The sequence below is a fragment of the Phaenicophaeus curvirostris genome, chromosome 7 (assembly GCF_032191515.1).
Source record: "Phaenicophaeus curvirostris isolate KB17595 chromosome 7, BPBGC_Pcur_1.0, whole genome shotgun sequence".
Taxonomy (NCBI): Eukaryota; Metazoa; Chordata; class Aves; order Cuculiformes; family Cuculidae; genus Phaenicophaeus; species Phaenicophaeus curvirostris.
In genome coordinates, this window is record NC_091398.1 from 32,009,343 (window position 1) to 32,028,079 (window position 18,737).

Sequence of the window (18,737 nt, forward strand, 5' to 3'; positions counted from 1 at the left end):
GGATCTAGCTCAGGCTGGAACTGACTGTGGGAAATCTGGGATCTCTGTTACTGAGGTCACACTGGACAACTGCAATGGGGACTTCTGACCCTGCATAGGTTCTCCTGGAAACCAGGGACAGTGGAATAACCCTCATGTAGCTCATCTGTGGCATTGGTTGCTTTGTGGAGGAGGCAGCTCAGGACAACACAGAGGTCCCGCTGTTCTCACATGGGTCAGCGAGAGAGCAGAGCCCACCAGTCTGGCTGTTGCTTTAACGTTAAAAACAAGTAATGTATATAACGGGGAAAGAATTTGTTTGTTCTCATAATAATTTTATGAGAGGCTCTATTATTGCATAGCCATATCTTAGCCATGGATGAAAGCCCAAGGCAAAAGCCTATTCCTAAACTGCAGTGGATGAAGGACTAGCTCCCAGGCTCACTCAGGTGGGAAAATGGGTCTCAGGGCAGGTTGGTTTTCCATCAGGGCACCTACTCAGTGGTTCCCAGGAGCAACGTGGCTGCAGAGTTGAGATACAGGTGCTCCCCAGTCCTGGTTTAAGAGTGCTGCTGGTTAGGGAAAGCTGCACAGCAGCTTGATCTCCTAGGCCTTAGTCCTTCCAAGTGCAAAGCCTGGTGATTACAGGTTGACTGACCTGGGCAGAAAAGATGACGCAGAGAGCTCCCAGAGCTGCTGCAGGGACGGCAAGCTGGGAAACCCACAGCAATTGCCGAGTTAGTACCATCTCCACTCTGGGGTGCTTACAGATACACAGAAAAGAAGGGTTAGACCTCACTGTAAAGCATTTATGATGTAAAAATGATCAATTTTTCTTTGTCCTTGAAAAATAAAAGCAACCAAGGGTAAATCACCCTTAAATTGTGGAAGGTCACTTTCCACCTTTGGAGGGGGAAAGCTAGAAGGGTGCAAGTGCCTTGGCACCTCACACCAAGCACTTTTCCTTAAGCCCATCTGTTGTACACTTGTGATAAAACAGCATGCTGGAGAGAATATTTGAGAACTAAAACTGCCCATTCCACCCCACAGCAAAAATGAATTGCCTGCATGTGGCAGTGCTTTGGCTCTGAAGCTCTTTCTCCTTCCCTGTAACGAGCGCACCGTCTCTCCACCTCTGTGCACCCCAGGCTCGCTCCTTACCGATTCATCCCCACCCTGGTGACTGCAGCGTGCAGAAAACTGGAGCCAAAGTGAGGTGGTAGATGACCTACCTGCTGTCTGGGGCTGCGTTGGTAGAGGTGAGCTCATTAGAGCCCTGTTTATCCTGCTGGGTTCTTACAGCTGCAGTCACTGCTGGCAGCTGAATGCCTGGCAAGCAAGTAAAAGTTCTTCTTTTGTGAGCTGACTGCTTCCGTGGCTGCAGTGATGGGACTGGTAGGAAATGCTCTTCGAAAGCTGTTTTAGACAACTCTTTAATGGGGGAAGAGGATGGGTTATTGATTATGGCAGTGGTGCTCCAATGGGACTTGCAGGTGGTCAGGTGGAGAACGTGGATGCCCTGTGGGCAACGAGAGGCTGGAGGGCTGCCTCGACACACATGAAAAAATATCCTGATGTCCTTGAGTGGTGGTATCACCCCTGCTGCTCCTGCAGGAGAGACTCAGGCACTTTTGGCAGTTTTTACCTTTATTCCTTTACTTGAAAATCAGCTCATATTCTCTCAGTAACCTCTCGGGGGTCCAAGTTATAGATACCAGAAGACTTGATCCCATTCTCATGCACAAGAGAACAAGCCTTCCTATTGATAGGAAGCCAAGCTCACTGTGAGCCCACCTATCAGTGACTTCAAACCATCCTTCCAACTGTCGTTCCACAATAACTTTGACTAACTGTACTATTTATTGGCTCACATCACATCCTTATGGCTTCAATTTATTTTTGGAAAACTCAACCCACATTTAATTAGTTTATAGTTTGTTCCAAGTTTTGCTTATCCAGCTTTATTTTTTTACCTTTTTTTTTTTTGAAGTTTGTATTTTGATGTTTAGCATTTGCCTTGGCAACATCTGGAACCCCTTTATGGAAGTGTATTGTTACTTTTACTGCTTGTGCAGCTTTATTAAATCATCTGAGTATTAATATTGAAAGTGTTCATCTGGGTCTAATCAAGGCCAAGATGAGTGATGTGGCAGTTAAATTGCACCTACAAGCTAATGGTTCAAGGACACAAAGTCCTGAAAAAACTTTCAGTGAGCTTTATGCTCTTCTTTTCAGCTTCCTAGGAGAAGGCGGTGGGGAGGAGGGAAGAGATATTCCTGGTCTGACCTTTCTTGCAGAGCAGATAACAGAATCGCAGCCTGAGCTAGTTTAGAACAATTTGTCTCCAAAGAATTTTGTCCAGTTACCGCTGTATTTCTGGATCTCATTTCCATATTTAACTCTTTCCATCACCCTGGCTTCTCTGCTCTACAGTACAAACAACTGCCAAGTCAAGATTCCCACCACGCGCACCGGTGCAAAACTGCTCAGGCTGACATTTTGCTAAGATCTCAAGCAAACTCTTGATATAAACAAATAATTAACATACCCGGGGGTATAAATAACAAAATCCATCATTCTTTTGCATTGGTGACATCTACAACCTGGCTTTGTCCATTTCCTTCTCCTCCACAGGGCCCCCAAACATCCCAGGGTTGATGGTACCGAGCCTGTACAAGCCCAGCAAGAGCCAGGTCTTGGATGGGTTGAGCTGAAGGTGTGAAAGCACAAATACGGGTTCAACACCACCAGAGCACAGCCCTGGGCACAGTGTGGCTGAGGTGTCGGGGAGAAACAAATTTTCATTCAGTTTTCTGTTCCCTTGCAATAGCACTGATGGAGTTTGTAGAGGGTGGCAGCCGTCGCTGTAGATAGAGTGACCCACAAATTTCTGATCCACCCCAGAACTGCCATCCTTGAGAGGAATTTTGCTTGGATCCTGTGAGTCCTGCCTTGGCAGAGTAAGCCAGGGTGGTGAGGGTGGCTAACGCTGGCTGCAAGTGCTTGGAATTCCAGCTGAAGTCATGATCTTGGTAGCTAATCCATGGATGGATGCTAATCCTTGGATGGACGCAGGATCTGTTGAGGTCACCCACAAAATCTTCAGGTGCCTCACCATGATCAGAACAGCCTCATGGATGGAGTGGGATGCTGAAGAGAAGTTGTGTGTAGCATCCTCACCTGCTTCCACACCACCTCACATGACATGATTACTGCCGAGCTGCATTTCAAGTCTTGCATGGGCCATTTAAACAAAATTTCTTCTTTCCAACCTTCAGATCCAACAGGCTTCTCTTCTGCAGCCAGGTTTCTCCTCTGCCATTAACCTTGGCCCTATGAACAAGGCTATGGGAGCTTGTAAATGGTTTATTTCTGTGTGGGAGCCTTCCAGCAGCTTTTTTATAGCCATCTCGTGGAGGAGGGTCTGGGCCAGTGAGGAAAGCAAAGCAGGAACACGAGATGCTGTTGGAGCAGGCTGCATGCTCTGAATTTGGGAATCAGAGGAGTTAAAAATCCCTTTTTGCTGTTGAGCCAGTATATGCATTAAAAAGGAAAAGGACCATTAGCCTCAACCATTGGCCATGGGCAAGTCACAGATATGACCACCAAGAACCCAGGAGATACCTCAGTACGATACTGCTATACTTCAGTATCATATTGGAACACTCTTGAGTGTATTTATTTAGGTAAAAATTAATAAATATGTGAGTGGCTTTTATATATATATATATAAAAAAAAAAGGACTTTTAGCAGCCTTAAAACAGGAAGTTTAAATTTAGCTGGGATTTGTCCCTCAACGGAGCATAGTTCACCCACTCTTTGTATAAAAATAGAGATAATTTTATGCCTGTGAGATACAGGCAGAGCAGCTCCCCACGGGCAGCAGCAATTCCTGCTGTGCAGCCAGATCCATCACTCCAGCAGCAGGAGAGCAGCTCATGCCCACCTGGGGCAGAGCAGGCAGTGGAAGGGGGACAGGAGTAGTCCAGACCTTGGGAAGTCTCAGCCCATCTTATATTGCTGAAACCACAGATGCTCAGGGAGCAAGCGGCAAACACATTCATAGAATCATAAAATGGTTTGGATTGGAAGGGACATTAAAGATCATCCAGTTCCAACACCCTTGCCTTGGGCAGGAACCACTTCTATTGGATCAGGTTGCTCAAAGCCTCATCCAGCCTGGCCTTGAACATCTCCAGGGATGGTGCAGCCACATTCCCCAGGTTGGGCTTGTTGAACAGACTGAGGGAGGAGGAGGAGGCAGCTGGGAGAGGAGGGAGCTGCACCACTCTGACATGAATCAATACCCAGCACCTCTCTCCCCTCAGGGAAGGGAATAAATAAAGCCTTCAGGAATATAGGGACCCAGAGATGTCCTTTTTCAGACATTGCATGCACCTGGGATGAGGAGAGATATCACTTTGAGCCTAGGTTGTAGAAGAAGAAACAAATTTTCCCTTCATGATAAACAATATGGGAAACTGGAAGAGGGAAAATGCTGATCTTTGTGGCTTCCCAGTCTCTGCAAAGCTCTTGCCCAGTGAGACCTGCCTCTGCACCACCAGCATGCCCCCACCTCCTCTAGGATTTGGGATGATCTAAAGCACATTTGTCCAAGCAATGGAGTAAAACGAAAGCTATAAACAAATGCATGGAGAAATAGGGTCAATTTGGGTTCCTTTTCCACTGGTTGTGTGAATCACTAAAAATGATGGTAATTTTTCACCACCCTGGGCGAGCACGGCCATGCTTACCCTCCGCAACCTCTCTGCCCCACAGTCTTCAGCGCCAGCGCCCGTCGCAGCCTGAAGACAAATCTGTGCAAGTGGTGCGACTCCACGCTGCCCGTCTGCGAGGACAAGGTGTGCTACAGCAACTGCAACCTCAACTCCTACTGCGAGGATCCCTACGAGATCTGTGTGGCCATATGGTAAGCGGCAATTCCCTCGTCAAGGGTGGGATACGGAGGAAAAAGGGGTTTGCAGGGCAGCAGCTCATGGGAACACGCATGTATCTAACCCTGTACTTGAATTACTGCCTGTTAAAATAATTTAGGACTTTCTTTTCCTCTCCCTTTGACTCCATTATAACCAAAATTACAATTTGCAGTAAAAAATTATTTGCCCTGCCCTATAATTAGTACCAGTTTAATTTTCTAAATTAAATAAAGTGCCCAACACAGTGTAGCAGGTTTTCTGCAGGACCTCTAAATCCCCATAAATGACTGAATTTAGCTTTACAGGCTGAACCTACCAGGCAACATCAGCATCCCTGACCCCTAAAGCCATGATGTCCTCCTGCTGGCAAACCCCTGGTTCGCGTGCAGGGGTGCAGCCAAGATCTATCTCCATCCAGCACATGGAAATCCAAGCTGGTACCAAACTAGGGTTTATCCCACTGGGTTGAGCCCATCTGCTTCTCATGCTCTGGGAAAAGCCCTTTTCTGCTTCTTCAGGAGATGCCTGGAAGGGAAATGCAATCTTGCATATCAGGCCAGCACACACCACATCATCTGGCCCGGAAGAGTTCCTCCCCCAGCTTTTTGGTACATATGAGCAAAACTAAAAAAAAATTCATCCATTTTGGATCTGCCCAGAGTGATTTTCCTCTTCTTTCCCTTTTAATTTGGCTGCCAAAGTGAAAGCCAGCCAAGCACTTATCACTAGGCTTTATCTCAACCTACTAATTAGCGTGAATGCTGTACGCCCTGATTTCAGTAGAAGTTTGCCTCAACATAATTGCTGCATTATGGATTTTAAAAAACAAAACACAAACCTAACAGGAAACACAAACAAACTAACAAAATCCACCCCCTTACCCCAAATTCCCCTACACGCATAAGGAGAAGACACCTTAAATCCTGGGCAGGCAATTCAGCATCTTGCTGGGTTTTCCCATTGACAGCCTACATGTAGAGGAAAAAAGCAAAACCCCTGCAGCATAAACCCCCAGGAAAGCAATCCCACAGCACAGGATGGGGCTGCAACCTCACACCATGGATCCGATGAGGTCAAGCAACTACAGGGTGACAAAAAAAACCTGCCAGCCCTATAGCCTCCTCCCAGCTTTCCCCACCCCGATCTAAACCCCATCTTAAGACTGAGATCCCTGCAGGCAGGACTCGCCTCCAAGACAGCCTTGCTACCCGTTGCTCACCTGCAAAGGCATATTTGGATCATCTGAACTTGCCCTGGATGGGTGTCACAGTCACAGGAGCAGCTCTGGCCCCACGCTCATGAGCAGTGTGCTCACGTTCTCCAGCGAGCCCAGCTGAGCAGCCTATGGAGGAGGGATCACAGCCTCCTGGGACTCATCAGCTGGAAGCTCCTCTGCAGGTTGCCTAAGAACTCCAAGAAAAGAGAGGGAGCACTGAGGCCAGGGGACTCCCCACACCACGTACCAGAAAGTGGGTGATGAATCTGGGTTCTTCCCCTGGCTTTTATTTCTGACCCCAAGGGCACTGTGAAACCTCTCAGTGCTTTCACCCTCTTGCTTTTTGCATTGCTAAACTGGGAAGCAGAGGTTGTCCCTGGAAAAGCTGCTAATGGTTGTAATTTTCTTCAGCACATCCAGGATTGGTTGCAATGTTCACCAGCCCCCTGTAACCCACACGGGGACCAGCCATCCCCCACCATTTGTCCTTGCCCCAGGGTTGCCCTGTAAACCTGACCAGTGCTGGGTTATTCTGTCTCCTCAAGGGAAAACTCCAGAAACAAGAGTTGAATCCTAGTGCTCTGCTCTTATCTCTTAATTATCCACTGGTTCTAGGGCAGGCACTGGTCCTCCTTGCAGGAGACGGGCCACATCCCAGGTTGCATTTCCTCTGTGGTTCTGGCACAGCAAGAGCCATCTGGCTCCAAGGTGCCTACTGCATCTCATATGCCGTGCCAGCAGTCCACGTTACCTCCGCTCTATCTCTCTAAGGGCAAGAGGCTCCATCACAACTCCAGCAGCTGCCTCGTAGTCCCATCTCCAAGCTTCTGCTCCTTTCAGCTGTCACCATCTGCCCCACAGAACTACTTCACCCAGTTCATGCTTGCCTCTTCCTAAATCCACCCGAGCACCCCAGTTTTTGAAGATCTCCACCTTTTGCTTCCCAAACCTCACCCCTCACACAGCTTAGTAAACAGTGGGTGGAGATGAAGCCATGGGTCCAACAAGGATGATTCCACCATGCATCAAAAGAATGTGCTGGACCATCTTGCCAACCTCCTTCATGTTGAATCAACACTGCTCAGCTCTGTTGGGAGAGCTGGAGTTCTCCAGTAAAATGAGCACTCTGTGCTTGAAGAGACGGATGGCAACCAGAGCCAAAACCATCCTTTTGTTCTACGTGACACATTTCCATAGCTTTAAAGGAGCCCAATCTAGGTGCCAATGAGCACATGTGGTACATGAGAAGGACCTAACCTGGCTACTGGGCATTCATGGTCAAAAAAGCTCTAAGGACATCAGCACTATGGAGTTAGACCTTGTGCTAGAATCCACACTTCAGTCAGTAACTGGAGTTTCATGAGTAAGTCCTTTTGGTAATAAGCTTGAAATATTTCACCTGTTCGCGCTGCGCTTGCTGAATCCTTGTGCGCTGTTAAACAGAATATGGGCACTGGAATATTTTGCATCTTCACTCTAGAGAGGGAAAAATCTCTTGGGAAGTCTTCACCCCACTGGCTCCCATCTCTCAGCTGGTGGGAGGGATGTCTTGGTCTCCCCTGGCTGATGATGTGACCATCTCTGATGCAAGGGGTGTAACATGGAGATGGAAGAAATACAGAGCGACTGAAAAAAAAGAAAATGAAAAAAAAAGATAAAAAAAAGCAGATCTGTCCTTCCTTTTTGAAACAAAAAGAAAATTCTCTAGGAACACCAAGAAACAAGATTTTTAACTCCCCCTTAATTACCTAAATGGAAGTAAGGAAGAGTTAGGTCTTATTTGCCATTGCCTCCCTGGCTGTGCTGAGCACCAGCCCCCAGTGAGGAATGAGACATGATCAGGCAACGCAGCAGGTCTCATTTGCAGTTGTTTGGTGTCTGAAGACATTATACAAAAGCAGACACAGCCCCACGGTCTAGGAGTTGTATCATCTTCACGTTAAAATTTGACAACTCCAAAAGGTCAAGCTGTTTCTAGAAAAAGCCCTGACCAGCAACAGGAGGATTCTGCTCCCACAGGTCACCAGAGACAGGAGCAAATGGCTCTGCAAGGACAGGACACAACAAGTGGCAATTAACCCAGAGAGGGCCTGGGGGATGAGATAGCACTTTCGGGCTCCACCTGCACGTGCAAGCTGAGCAGAGCAGGACAAGCAAGCAATCGCTGGCAAGTGAGCATTTCAGCACCCATGTCCCCTATTTCTCTCAATTTGGGCTGCAGAGACCCCAGCCCCTCCTAAGGCAGAGATGTTACGACAAGTATTACAGCAAAGGTGACGTGAGGTGGAACCCTCATGTCAGAGGATTTCCTTAGGACCATACAGCCCTAAAAACCTGCTGGCCTAGCAGCTGGTATTGGTAAATGAGGGACTTTGTCCCAGGTCCCGCACAGGACACTCAGCCTTAGAATTGGCACTGCCTCATCCAAGGCAAAATTACGAACTGGTGGAAACAAGTGGATTCTCTGGCTCACATCCTACTACTGGCATGCGCTAAACTATTCTCTTTTCCCCATTTGGAAGAGATAAAGGAATTTAACAAAGCCCCTCAAACTAAGTGTTATACCAGAGCTGCAGCAAACAAGTCATTCCCTATACAGCTTAAAATGTACAGTCTTAAAATCAAGTTTAAGAAGACACACAGGTGATACGAAGGCTGAGGGACTGGACTAACGCTTTCTCCGTTCATTTGGTACACACAGGAGACAGGACAATGAGAGCATCAGGATCAGCACACTCTGCCACAATCCCCTCCACCCCATCGAAAACCTCATGGTTCCCAACTACAACACCTCACGCTGCATGATGACCCATCAGCCCAGCGACGATGGGATCATCTACATCTGTGGCTGCGTGGACGAGCAGGAGTGCAACGATAAACTTATCTTTGAAAACCACACCAACGGTGAGTGCTTTTGTTAACGTTCTTTCTGGGGGGAGAAGCAGCCAACACTAATTGTATTTCTGATGGAGTAGGAGATGCAATGCCAGAAGGAGATCTTTCAGTGTTTTCTTTGACCTTCGTACATAAAAGCCAGGTAAAATTTGTACCCCATTACTGAGCCCAGTATTTTGTCTGTGGCTAAACCACTCCTCCCAGCAAAGCCTCCAGACTTGGTCTGGAAACGTCATACAATGAGAAATCCACCATATCTCTCCATTATGCTGCGCCCTTCAGCACAGGCCGCATCCACCGAGGAACCCAGCGTGAGTCAATACTCTAAAAAACTTTAAATAAATTGCTTTAAATAAATTGCACCACCTCGGTGCTGCACACATACACGAGCGCAGCTTGGCATGCCTGTAGATGCTTCTGCAGACACCTGGGGATCCAACAGGAGCTGTAAATCCACAAGAGATAAAAAATAAGAGGAAGCTTGTCTCTGAACCTCAAGAGGTTCACGTACTTTGGAAACGCTTCCAGGTAGATCCTGAGCCCTTGGGAGCTTGGCCAAACCTCCCTGACTCCACACGGACCATGTTTATCCAAGTGCCCATCAGGAATCCGACCCATAACAAAAGCAAAGCAAAACTCCTCTGATTTCCCATAACTACAAAGCAATGAGATGCTGAAAGTAAGCCTAAGCATAATCTGCAAGTCAGTAGCATAACTTCTCCTGTAACGCAAAGAAAAATGAAAAAAGAAATAAAATCACAGAAAATGTAAATTCTCACAACAAACCACTTTTAATGACGGCAAATTATGCTAAATCTGGCAATTCTTTGCTGCTTCCTGAGCCAAACATAACAGGTACACACACTTCTAGGGAGGGATAGTCAAATCCCAAAGCCAATGCTGAGATGTAATTTCACACAGAAATGACAACAGGCTCATTGGAAATGCCACCCCCACCAAAGGCTTCCACAAACAGCCTCCTTCTGCCAGCTAGCACGTAAAATTCTGAACCTCTTGCTTTGAGTACTGCGGGCCTTAAATAAGTCTTTACTTTGATTTGGTTTGTGGGACCAACTTGGGAAGACCCAGACTCAGAATCCATTGTTTATCTCCTTTCCTTCAACTTCAAGGGATTGTTTGCGTGTTGACTTATAGAATCAGAATGGTTTGGACTGGATGGGATCTTAAAGATCATCCAGTTCCAACCCCTCTGCCATGGGCAAGGACAACACCCAGTGGACCAGGCTTCTCAAAGCCCCATTCAACATGGCTTTGAACACTTCCAGGGACAGGGCATCCAAAGCTTCCCCAGGCAACCTGTTCCAGTGCCTCATCACGAAGAATTTCTTCCTGATATCTAATCTAAACATTCCCCCTTCCAATTTAAAGCCATTCCCCCTCATCCTATCACTACCCTTGTAAAATGTCCCTCCCCAGCTTTCCTGTAGCCCCTTCAGGTACTGGAAGCTGATATAAGGTCTCCCTGGAGCCTTCTCTTCTCCAGGCTGAACAATCCCAGCCTGTCCTCATAGCAGAGCTTCTCCAGACCTCTGATCATCTTTGTGGCCTCCTCTGGACCCATTCCAACAGTTCCATATCCTTCTTATGTTGGGGATTCCAGAACTGGACGCAGAACTCCAAGTGAGGTCTCACGAGAGCAGAGCAGAGGTGGAGAACGTTCATCTTCAATGGCACAAACAGCAAGCAGAATGCCTAATACAGATGAGCACTTCTCCAGCAGCTGAAGCAGGCAGATTTTTTTTTTTCCCCATTTTTTAAGCCTTGCTTTCAGGTCCGGGCTGCTGGGTGGCACTGCCCCAGCACCTAGACTGCAGGGGACCCCATCCAAGCTCAGAGAGCACCCTAACAAACACAATTTCTAAAGTCGTGCAAGCAGGAGCCCAGCAGACAGCTTGAGCCTATGTTGGGCAGGGTGGAGCATGCAGAATCCTCTCCATCCTTGTGTTGGATGAGCCTGGCCCTGGACGCCCACCCCCCTTCAGTAGGGATGTAAAGATCCACGCAGCAACACTCAACAAGGCATAGATATATAGACCAGCAGTTCTCACCAGTGTAGATACGTTTGCTCACCATGGAAGGGGTCTAAGTCATGGTGCAACATCTCTGCATCCAAGGTCTTGCATCGGGAAGGGGTATCCTCACAAAGGAATTTGCTGAAGTTGTGTTAATGCTCCCTTTCCAGGACTTGTGCACGCAACTCCCTTAAAAATATCTTCTTTCTTCACTGTTTCAAAGATGGGATCGTAAGCATCGGGTAAATCCATTAAAGCAGTAGGTGATATCCAGGCCTAACACTTTCCAAAATAAACATATTCCTGAGTTAGTTATTGATTTATATCAGTTTAGGTTGATCTTGTGGTTTGAACCTGATGCCTATTTTAGAAACGCTTTCACAGCCTCGCAGAAATTAGCTGCAGCACATTTCTTTGGAATTTGCCAAGGAAAATAGCTAAATGCTCTGTTTTTCCAGAACCTGAATTATGATCTGCACACACTGAGGTCAAGCAGCGAGAGTTTTGCTTATGGAATGATTCTTATCCCTCTTCCCCTGGGTTATTATACTTGGCAGAAAAACCTCTGAGTAAGATTTTACTTGAATATCTCTACTGAAGTCAGCATGTTTATTCCAGGAATCGCAAACATCAAAGGATCAGACAATTATATGTTGTGCGAGGGCTGGGGCTTTTTGTGTGCACCCCCCTCCCCCCAATGATCTGAAGGCATTCAGGGGTTTAGAAGAAATAAAACAAAATTAACCATGCCCGGTCAGTTGACAGGCACTGGTGGTGTAACACAGCAAGGAAGGAGATGCCAACGCTGGCAGAGAGCACTGAAACGATGGTCATTTACGCTAACGCAAAGCATCCCAGTGATCCCCTGGGCTCGGTGGTCCCACACACCGCCCAGTCACATCCCTCCTGGCTCTCTGTGCACTGCAGGGGTCCAGCAAAGATCCAGCCCTGAATCCCTTCAGAGATTTGCTCTGTTCAAGCCTTGCCTCAGCTTTATCACTGTTATATCTTCCCCAGCTCCCCCTGCCGTGAGCACAAGTGGCTCTTTGGAGCCACCAAAGGGCAGCTGAGCTATTCTGGCAGCAGCAGCGGGGTCTGTTAGACCACAGTGCCTGCCCCAATGAGTGCAGGTGGGTATCTCGAACACTCACACGATAAAAGCAGCTAAATTCAAGACCTAAACTGAGCTGCCCTCTTAATGCCTGCCTACATCTGGGTTCTTTGCCGGGATGGAGTTTGTGCGTGTTGTGGCCCCATAACGGGCTGCGCTTCATTAACGGCTTCACATATTTTCCTCCTCTGCGTGATGAAAACGAGCTGTTGCAGACCCTGCTTTCCTCCCCGCAGGCTACTCCATGCTGCAGAGCAAAGAGGTGATCCCGGTGGCTGCCATCAGCCTCCTGCCCCCGCTGCTGGTGGCGGTGATGATCACGGTGATATTTTACCTCTGCCGCACGCAGAAGCGGCGTAAGAGAGCCAAGGCGTGGGGTGGGAAGGCGGCACAGCCCCCGACGCTGCCGGAGCCGAGGAGTTCCATTGAGAAGGAGGAAAAGTTGTCTGTGCTGATGGATGAGAGCCCGGCCGGCCCCAGCCCCACCTGTGCCAGCAGTCGCCCCGCCGAGCTGCTCCCCATCGAGCTGGACGAGATGGTGGGCAAGGGGCAGTTTGCGGAGGTGTGGAGAGCCAAGCTGAACCACAGCCACACAGGGCAGTACGAGACGGTGGCCGTGAAGATCTTCCCCTGCGAGGAGTACTCCTCCTGGAAGAACGAGAGCCAGATCTTCACCGACGCCAGCCTCAAGCACGACAGCGTCCTGCAGTTCCTTACAGCCGAGGACCGGGGCACCGGCCCCCGCCGTGAGTACTGGCTCATCACCGCCTACCACAGTCGCGGCAACCTCAAGGACTACCTCTCCCACCATATCCTGAGCTGGATGGACCTGCAGAAGATGGCAGGGTCGCTGGTGAGCGGGGTGGCCCACCTCCACAGCGACTACACCGCCTGTGGCCGGCCAAAAATCCCCATCGCCCACCGGGACATCAAGAGCACGAACATCCTGGTGAAGAACGAGCAGGAGTGCGTGCTCTGTGACTTTGGCATTGCCATACGCCTTGATCCTTCCCTGACGGTGGACGACTTTGCCAACAGTGGGCAGGCAAGTATGACCCGCTGTATGTGTGAGTGTGCCACCCTGCCCCTACACACACGCACACACACTTCCTTTCTCCCTGGATGTTTAGTTTTTTTCTTTTCAGCTCTTTCGCCAAGTGGTCCAGAGGAGTTAATGGTGTTATCTCTCTCCGGGAATGCCAGTTTCATAGAATCACCAGGTTGGAAAAGACCCATCGGATCATCGAGTCCAACCATTCCTATCAAACACTAAACCATGTCCCTCAGCACCTCGTCCACCTGTCCTTTAAACCCCTCCAGGGAAGGTGACTCAACCACCTCCCTGAGCAGCCTCTGCCAGTGCCCAATGACCCTTTCCGTCAAGATTTTTTTCCTAATGTTCAGCCTAAACCTCCCCTGGCGGAGCTTGAGGCCATTCCCTCTTGTCCTGTCCCCTGTCACCTGGGAGAAGAGGCCAGCACCCTCCTCTCCACAACCTCCTTTCAGGCAGTTGTAGAGAGCAATGAGGTCTCCCCTCAGCCTCCTCTTCTCCAGGCTAAACACCCCCAGCTCTCTCAGCCGTTCCTCATAAGGCCTGTTCTCCAGCCCCCTCACCAGCTTTGTTGCTCTTCTCTGGACTCGCTCCAGAGCCTCAACATCCTTCTTGTGGTGAGGGGCCCAGAACTGAACACAGGATTCGAGGAACGGTCTCACCAGTGCCGAGTACAGAGGGAGAATAACCTCCCTGGACCTGCTGGCCACGCCGTTTCTGATCCAAGCCAAGATGCCATTGGCCTTCTTGGCCAATTTGTGAGAACACTCTGCATTCCAGTGTCCCTTATCAGATCAGCAGCTGCTGGGCCCTGGCACAGACAACAGTGAATGGGGTTTTAGCAAAGGAATAGAAAGCCCAGCTTTTTACAGCACAAAACTAAGAGTGGAATTATATACAGTGCTAAAAACCTTTCTCACACAGGTAAAACCAAACAATGGGCCAGGATGTATAAGTGACCAACTTAAGAAGTTTTTCAAACCTAGGGAATACCATGTGTCACAGGCAATAGTAGAGCAAACCTATCAGACACTGAAGAATATGCTGTCAAATACAAAAAGGGGGAATGAAGGGTAAAACACCGCAGAACAGATTAGGGAAGGCACAGTAATCAGGCTGATGGGAGGGACCATATCATTTAATAACCTGGGGTTGAGGATATTCCTGTGTCTCTACAGCTGGTCCTCCTCGGGGGGACCCTTTGCGAGCCACCCCGGTCATCCTGTGGCTCAAGTTCTCATCCATGTCTGCTAATGCCTCTCTCTTCTTTGCGGGCAGGTGGGCACCGCCAGGTACATGGCCCCAGAGGTCTTGGAGTCCAGAGTGAACCTGGAAGACCTGGAGTCGTTCAAGCAGATGGACGTCTACTCCATGGCCCTCGTTCTGTGGGAAATGGCCTCCAGATGTGAAGTGGTAGGAGGTAGGAGCATCACACCGGACCGGGGTTGCCATGTGCCTTTTTGCTCCCTTCCTCCCCTTACAGGGACACAGCTCACCCTCACGTCCTCAGCAGCACGGGACCTGATCTAGGGTGGCTTGGCTCTCAGCACCCCTGCAGAGACCTGGCGGCAGATCCTCTCCCATGGCTGCCTGCCCTGCGTGCTGCAGCTCCATCAGGACAGCTCAGTGGCTGAGGAGCAGGACAGGACCCCAGGGGGTCAACTGGTCCTCCCACACTTAAAGCCAGCCAGCCGCCGAGCCACATCCCAGTCAGGGCTGGCAATACAAAGCAAACCAAGCAGGAAGAGCCAAAGCTGCCTCCCCTCACTGGCCACAAGCACTTTTTTTTTCTTTTTCAGACAACACCATAGTTTATGTTGCAATGGGGACTCGCAAACTCCAGCAGCCAACAGAGCCACATCCCCCCTTCAACTTCTCAGAGCCACATTCTGGCATCTGAAATTGCATGTAGTGAAACATTTAATTAACTGCCCTTCTGTTGGCCCCTGCCTGCTCCCTTCCCTTTTTAGCTCACTCTGGTTCCTTCCCCATCCCACCTCTTCGTAATACAAGCCCAAGGAGCTGCAAGAAGCTCCAGACCTTGGCAAGAAAGCTGCCCCAGCTGCCCTGCACGCCTCACACTTGGCAGAGGGAGACCCTTGCCTGGCTCAGATGCTCCATGCATTATTTGCTCCTAAGCCAATGTCCTGCACCATCCCTCCCCTATTGAGAATTCACCTGCATCCACATCCAGGCAGGAGCTGGTATACACCAGGGTGGTCACTCACCTCTGTAACAGGTAGTTTCTTCTTGGCCTCCCAAGACATAGGGCTGCCCTTCTGGTAGGACCATTTCTCCTCTAACCTGATCCACACCCAGAGCAGGAGTCTGGATGCCAATACCATGGTTCCCTCTCCCATCTTTCACCTGTGCAACAAACGCATTTTACCTGCTCAGAACACAATCCTAAGCAGAAACACAGGAAGGGCAGAGAATGGACTGAGAGCAGCCCTGAAGAGAGAGACTTTGGGGTGTTCAGTGGATAAGAAGTTCAACATGAGTCAGCAATGTGTGCTTGCAGCCCAGAAAGCCAACTGTATCCTGGGCTGCAGCAAGAGAAGTATGAGTCTCAAGGGAGGGGGTTCGCCCCTTCTACTCCACTCTTGCCAGACCTCATCTGGCGTCCTGCGTTCAGTTCTGGAGTCCTCAGCACAGAAAGGACATGGACCTGTTAAAGCAAGTCCAGAAGAGAGCCACGAAGATGACCAGAGGGTTTGACCACCTCTCATACAAGGACAGACAGAGTGGGGATTGTTTAGCCTGGAAAAGAGAAAGGTCTGAGGAGACCTCATAGCAGCCTTCCAGTACTTAAAGAGGCCCACAGGAATGCTGGGGAGGGGCTCTTCATCAGGGAATGCAGGGATAGGATGAAGGGTGATGGTTTTAAGCTGGAAGAGGGGAGATTTACATTAGATATTAGGAATAAATTTTTAACATGAGAATGGTGAGGCCCTGGCACAGGTTGCCCAGAAAAGTCATGGATGTCCCATCCCTGGGGGTGTTCAAGGCCAGGTTGGATGGGGCTCAAGCAACCTGATCCAGTGGGAGGTGTCCCTGCCCAGGGGGCTTTAAGGTCCCTTCCAACCCAAACCATCCTGTGATTCTATGAAAATACATCTCACCCAAAGACCGGCCAAATCCTCTGTAGCACATCTCTTGCATTCAGGAAGGTGGTCAGACAGCTCCTTGGTCATGTCTCTGAAAACCCCTACATGAAAACCCAGAAATACATTTCTACGTTCAAATTCTGAGTTGTTTATAGATCCATTTATTTTTGCAGATTGATAAAGACAAATTTATTCTCATCCAATGGACTATATCAAAGCAAAGTAGCAAATGCATGAAAAATACCCTATAATGCTGCTGTTGCTTCCTTGCAGAGGTAAAGAATTATGAGCTGCCTTTTGGGTCAAAAGTCCAGGAGCAGCCCTGTGTGGATACCATGAGGGACATTGTGCTGCATGGCAGAGGACGCCCCGAGATCCCGAGCAGCTGGCTGGTACATCAGGTAAGCTGGGAGTAGCTGGTTCAGAAAAGAGCAACCCACATTGTCCCACTTCAGTATCCCAGCCCCAAAATCATTACAGCTGCAATCAAAGCAAAAGCAGAAAGAACTCCTGGCCCCTACTTACAGCTCCTTCTCATCTGGCTGAGCACCTCAGAGTCTGAAAGCACAGCATTTCAGCATAGAAAGCACAACACTGCACTCTAGAACAGAAATAACCTCAGCAACAATGAGACATGCTCTGTCGAAGCCACCCCTGAGCACACCCAGAACAACAAGCTCCAGAAACACAGCTACCTCCTAGCCCTGACATGGTCCTCTCTCCCTCAAGTCCAGTACTTTCTTCCACGAATTGAAGACACAAAGGGTAACAGGCACACTGACCATGATTGTCAAATCTTGCCTGACTTTGGTACTTCTTAAATTTTACATCCGGTGGAAAACCACCATCTGCGGATCAACAATTCAATTAATCTGAAAAACAACCCCAAACCAAACGGGCAGAAACATTGAGCCTGCTGGCTCACAGAACCCACAGGACCTTGCAATGTTCAGTGCATCACTTTTCAGTATTCCCCCAAAAACATGTTCTTACTGCTTTCACTCTGCCTGGCTGGCATATAAAGGCAGGTTTTCCAAGAACAATTCCAAGATGCAATTTCATGATCTTAGAAGGCCACGTGTTCCCTAAAATATCTCCTCTCAAAACCATGTTTGTCCAAAAACTCACAACTGACCTGACCAACCAAAGCTGCAAACAGCACCAAGTGAATCCGCAGGTTCCACTGGAACATTAGTGAGTTTATCAGTTGGCAAGTCCACTTCTGAACTTCATGCAGCCTTTTTCCTTTATAAAGGCAAGTAGTGGAACCTCAATCAGCAATGCTACATATTTTAAGGCTTTGAGTATTCATCACAGACATTCACCTCCCAGAGTCTCTGCTAAACTTTGAAGCCACAGGGAAAAATAGAGAGAGGCTCGAGTTGTAAGAAATCACACTCTGATAGCTCCTGTCCATAACTACACCGCAATCACCTCTGAGAAATAACGTTGCTGTATTTGGGCTGATCTAGCACATGCACAGAGCGAGGTTTGTAAGATGGTGTTTATTAGACCACCTCATGTTCACTAGGGAAGAGGAACAGAAAAGCCAGGTTGTGCTCCTGAAAGTTTGCTCTGATCTAATAAGCATCTACTTCGAAGCCTGGCTTCATAGTCCAGGCATTTTGTAACCAGTCTGCCCAAGAAGCAGCATAAGGCAGCACCATCTGCTGGGAAGCAGCAGAAAGCCACTGGTTTGTGCCACTCCAGGGGACAGCAGCTTCTTCTGGAAGAGTTGGGTGACATAAAAAGAGGGTGGCAAGTTGCTTACCTGAACTGGAAGCACCCACAGATGTTCCCATCGACGAGAAGTTTGATCCTGAGCTCCAAACGCTACTCTCACATTTCAACCATCAGGATCCCTCTCGTTCAAGCGAGGAACTGCATCGTTGGCCACAGTTTTAAGATTTTCAGCAGGCAAAAGCATGAATTTCCCTCATAGAGTTGACTCACTGCCCATTACCAGCTCCCAGGCAGCTGTTTGCAAGGCTGCACAATAAAGCCCATTGAAGAAATTCATCCCCACATTTCTCCAGATAACTTACAAACACCTCGAGCCCAAGCTTCTACCTTGCTTCACACCCCACCACATTTCAAAAAAAAAAACCCCAAAAAAGTGGTTGTTTAGACCAGGTGAAATGCTGGCTCTGGTTCATAAAGCAGCTGAACAGACTGTTGTACCAGCTAAAGGGTTGGTGCAGGACACGAAGGAGCAGTGGGAGCTTAAGTCAATATTGCCACTAAAAATATACTTGGAAAAATAAGCATCCTTTGGAAATCTGAGATATCTAATACAAAAACCCAAACTAAGTCCATTCTGTAAGCATGACAAGATGTTCCAGTTGTACCACACAAAAGAGCATCATCACTACTTACACGGTAAATAGCAAACAAATGTAACTATTTC

The 18,737-nt window shown here is 48.6% G+C and overlaps 1 protein-coding gene across 1 annotated transcript in view; it reads left to right on the plus strand.

Moving 5' to 3' along the window:
• Positions 1-18,737, plus strand: part of LOC138722837 (TGF-beta receptor type-2-like) — a 34,735-nt gene that overhangs the window by 14,223 nt on the left and 1,775 nt on the right. Inside the window, exons 2-6 of the mRNA XM_069861501.1 lie at positions 4,760-4,910; positions 8,835-9,037; positions 12,409-13,217; positions 14,502-14,643; positions 16,604-16,731. Coding sequence (XP_069717602.1) covers positions 4,760-4,910; positions 8,835-9,037; positions 12,409-13,217; positions 14,502-14,643; positions 16,604-16,731 — 1,433 coding nt within the window. The remainder of the gene's footprint in view (positions 1-4,759; positions 4,911-8,834; positions 9,038-12,408; positions 13,218-14,501; positions 14,644-16,603; positions 16,732-18,737) is intronic.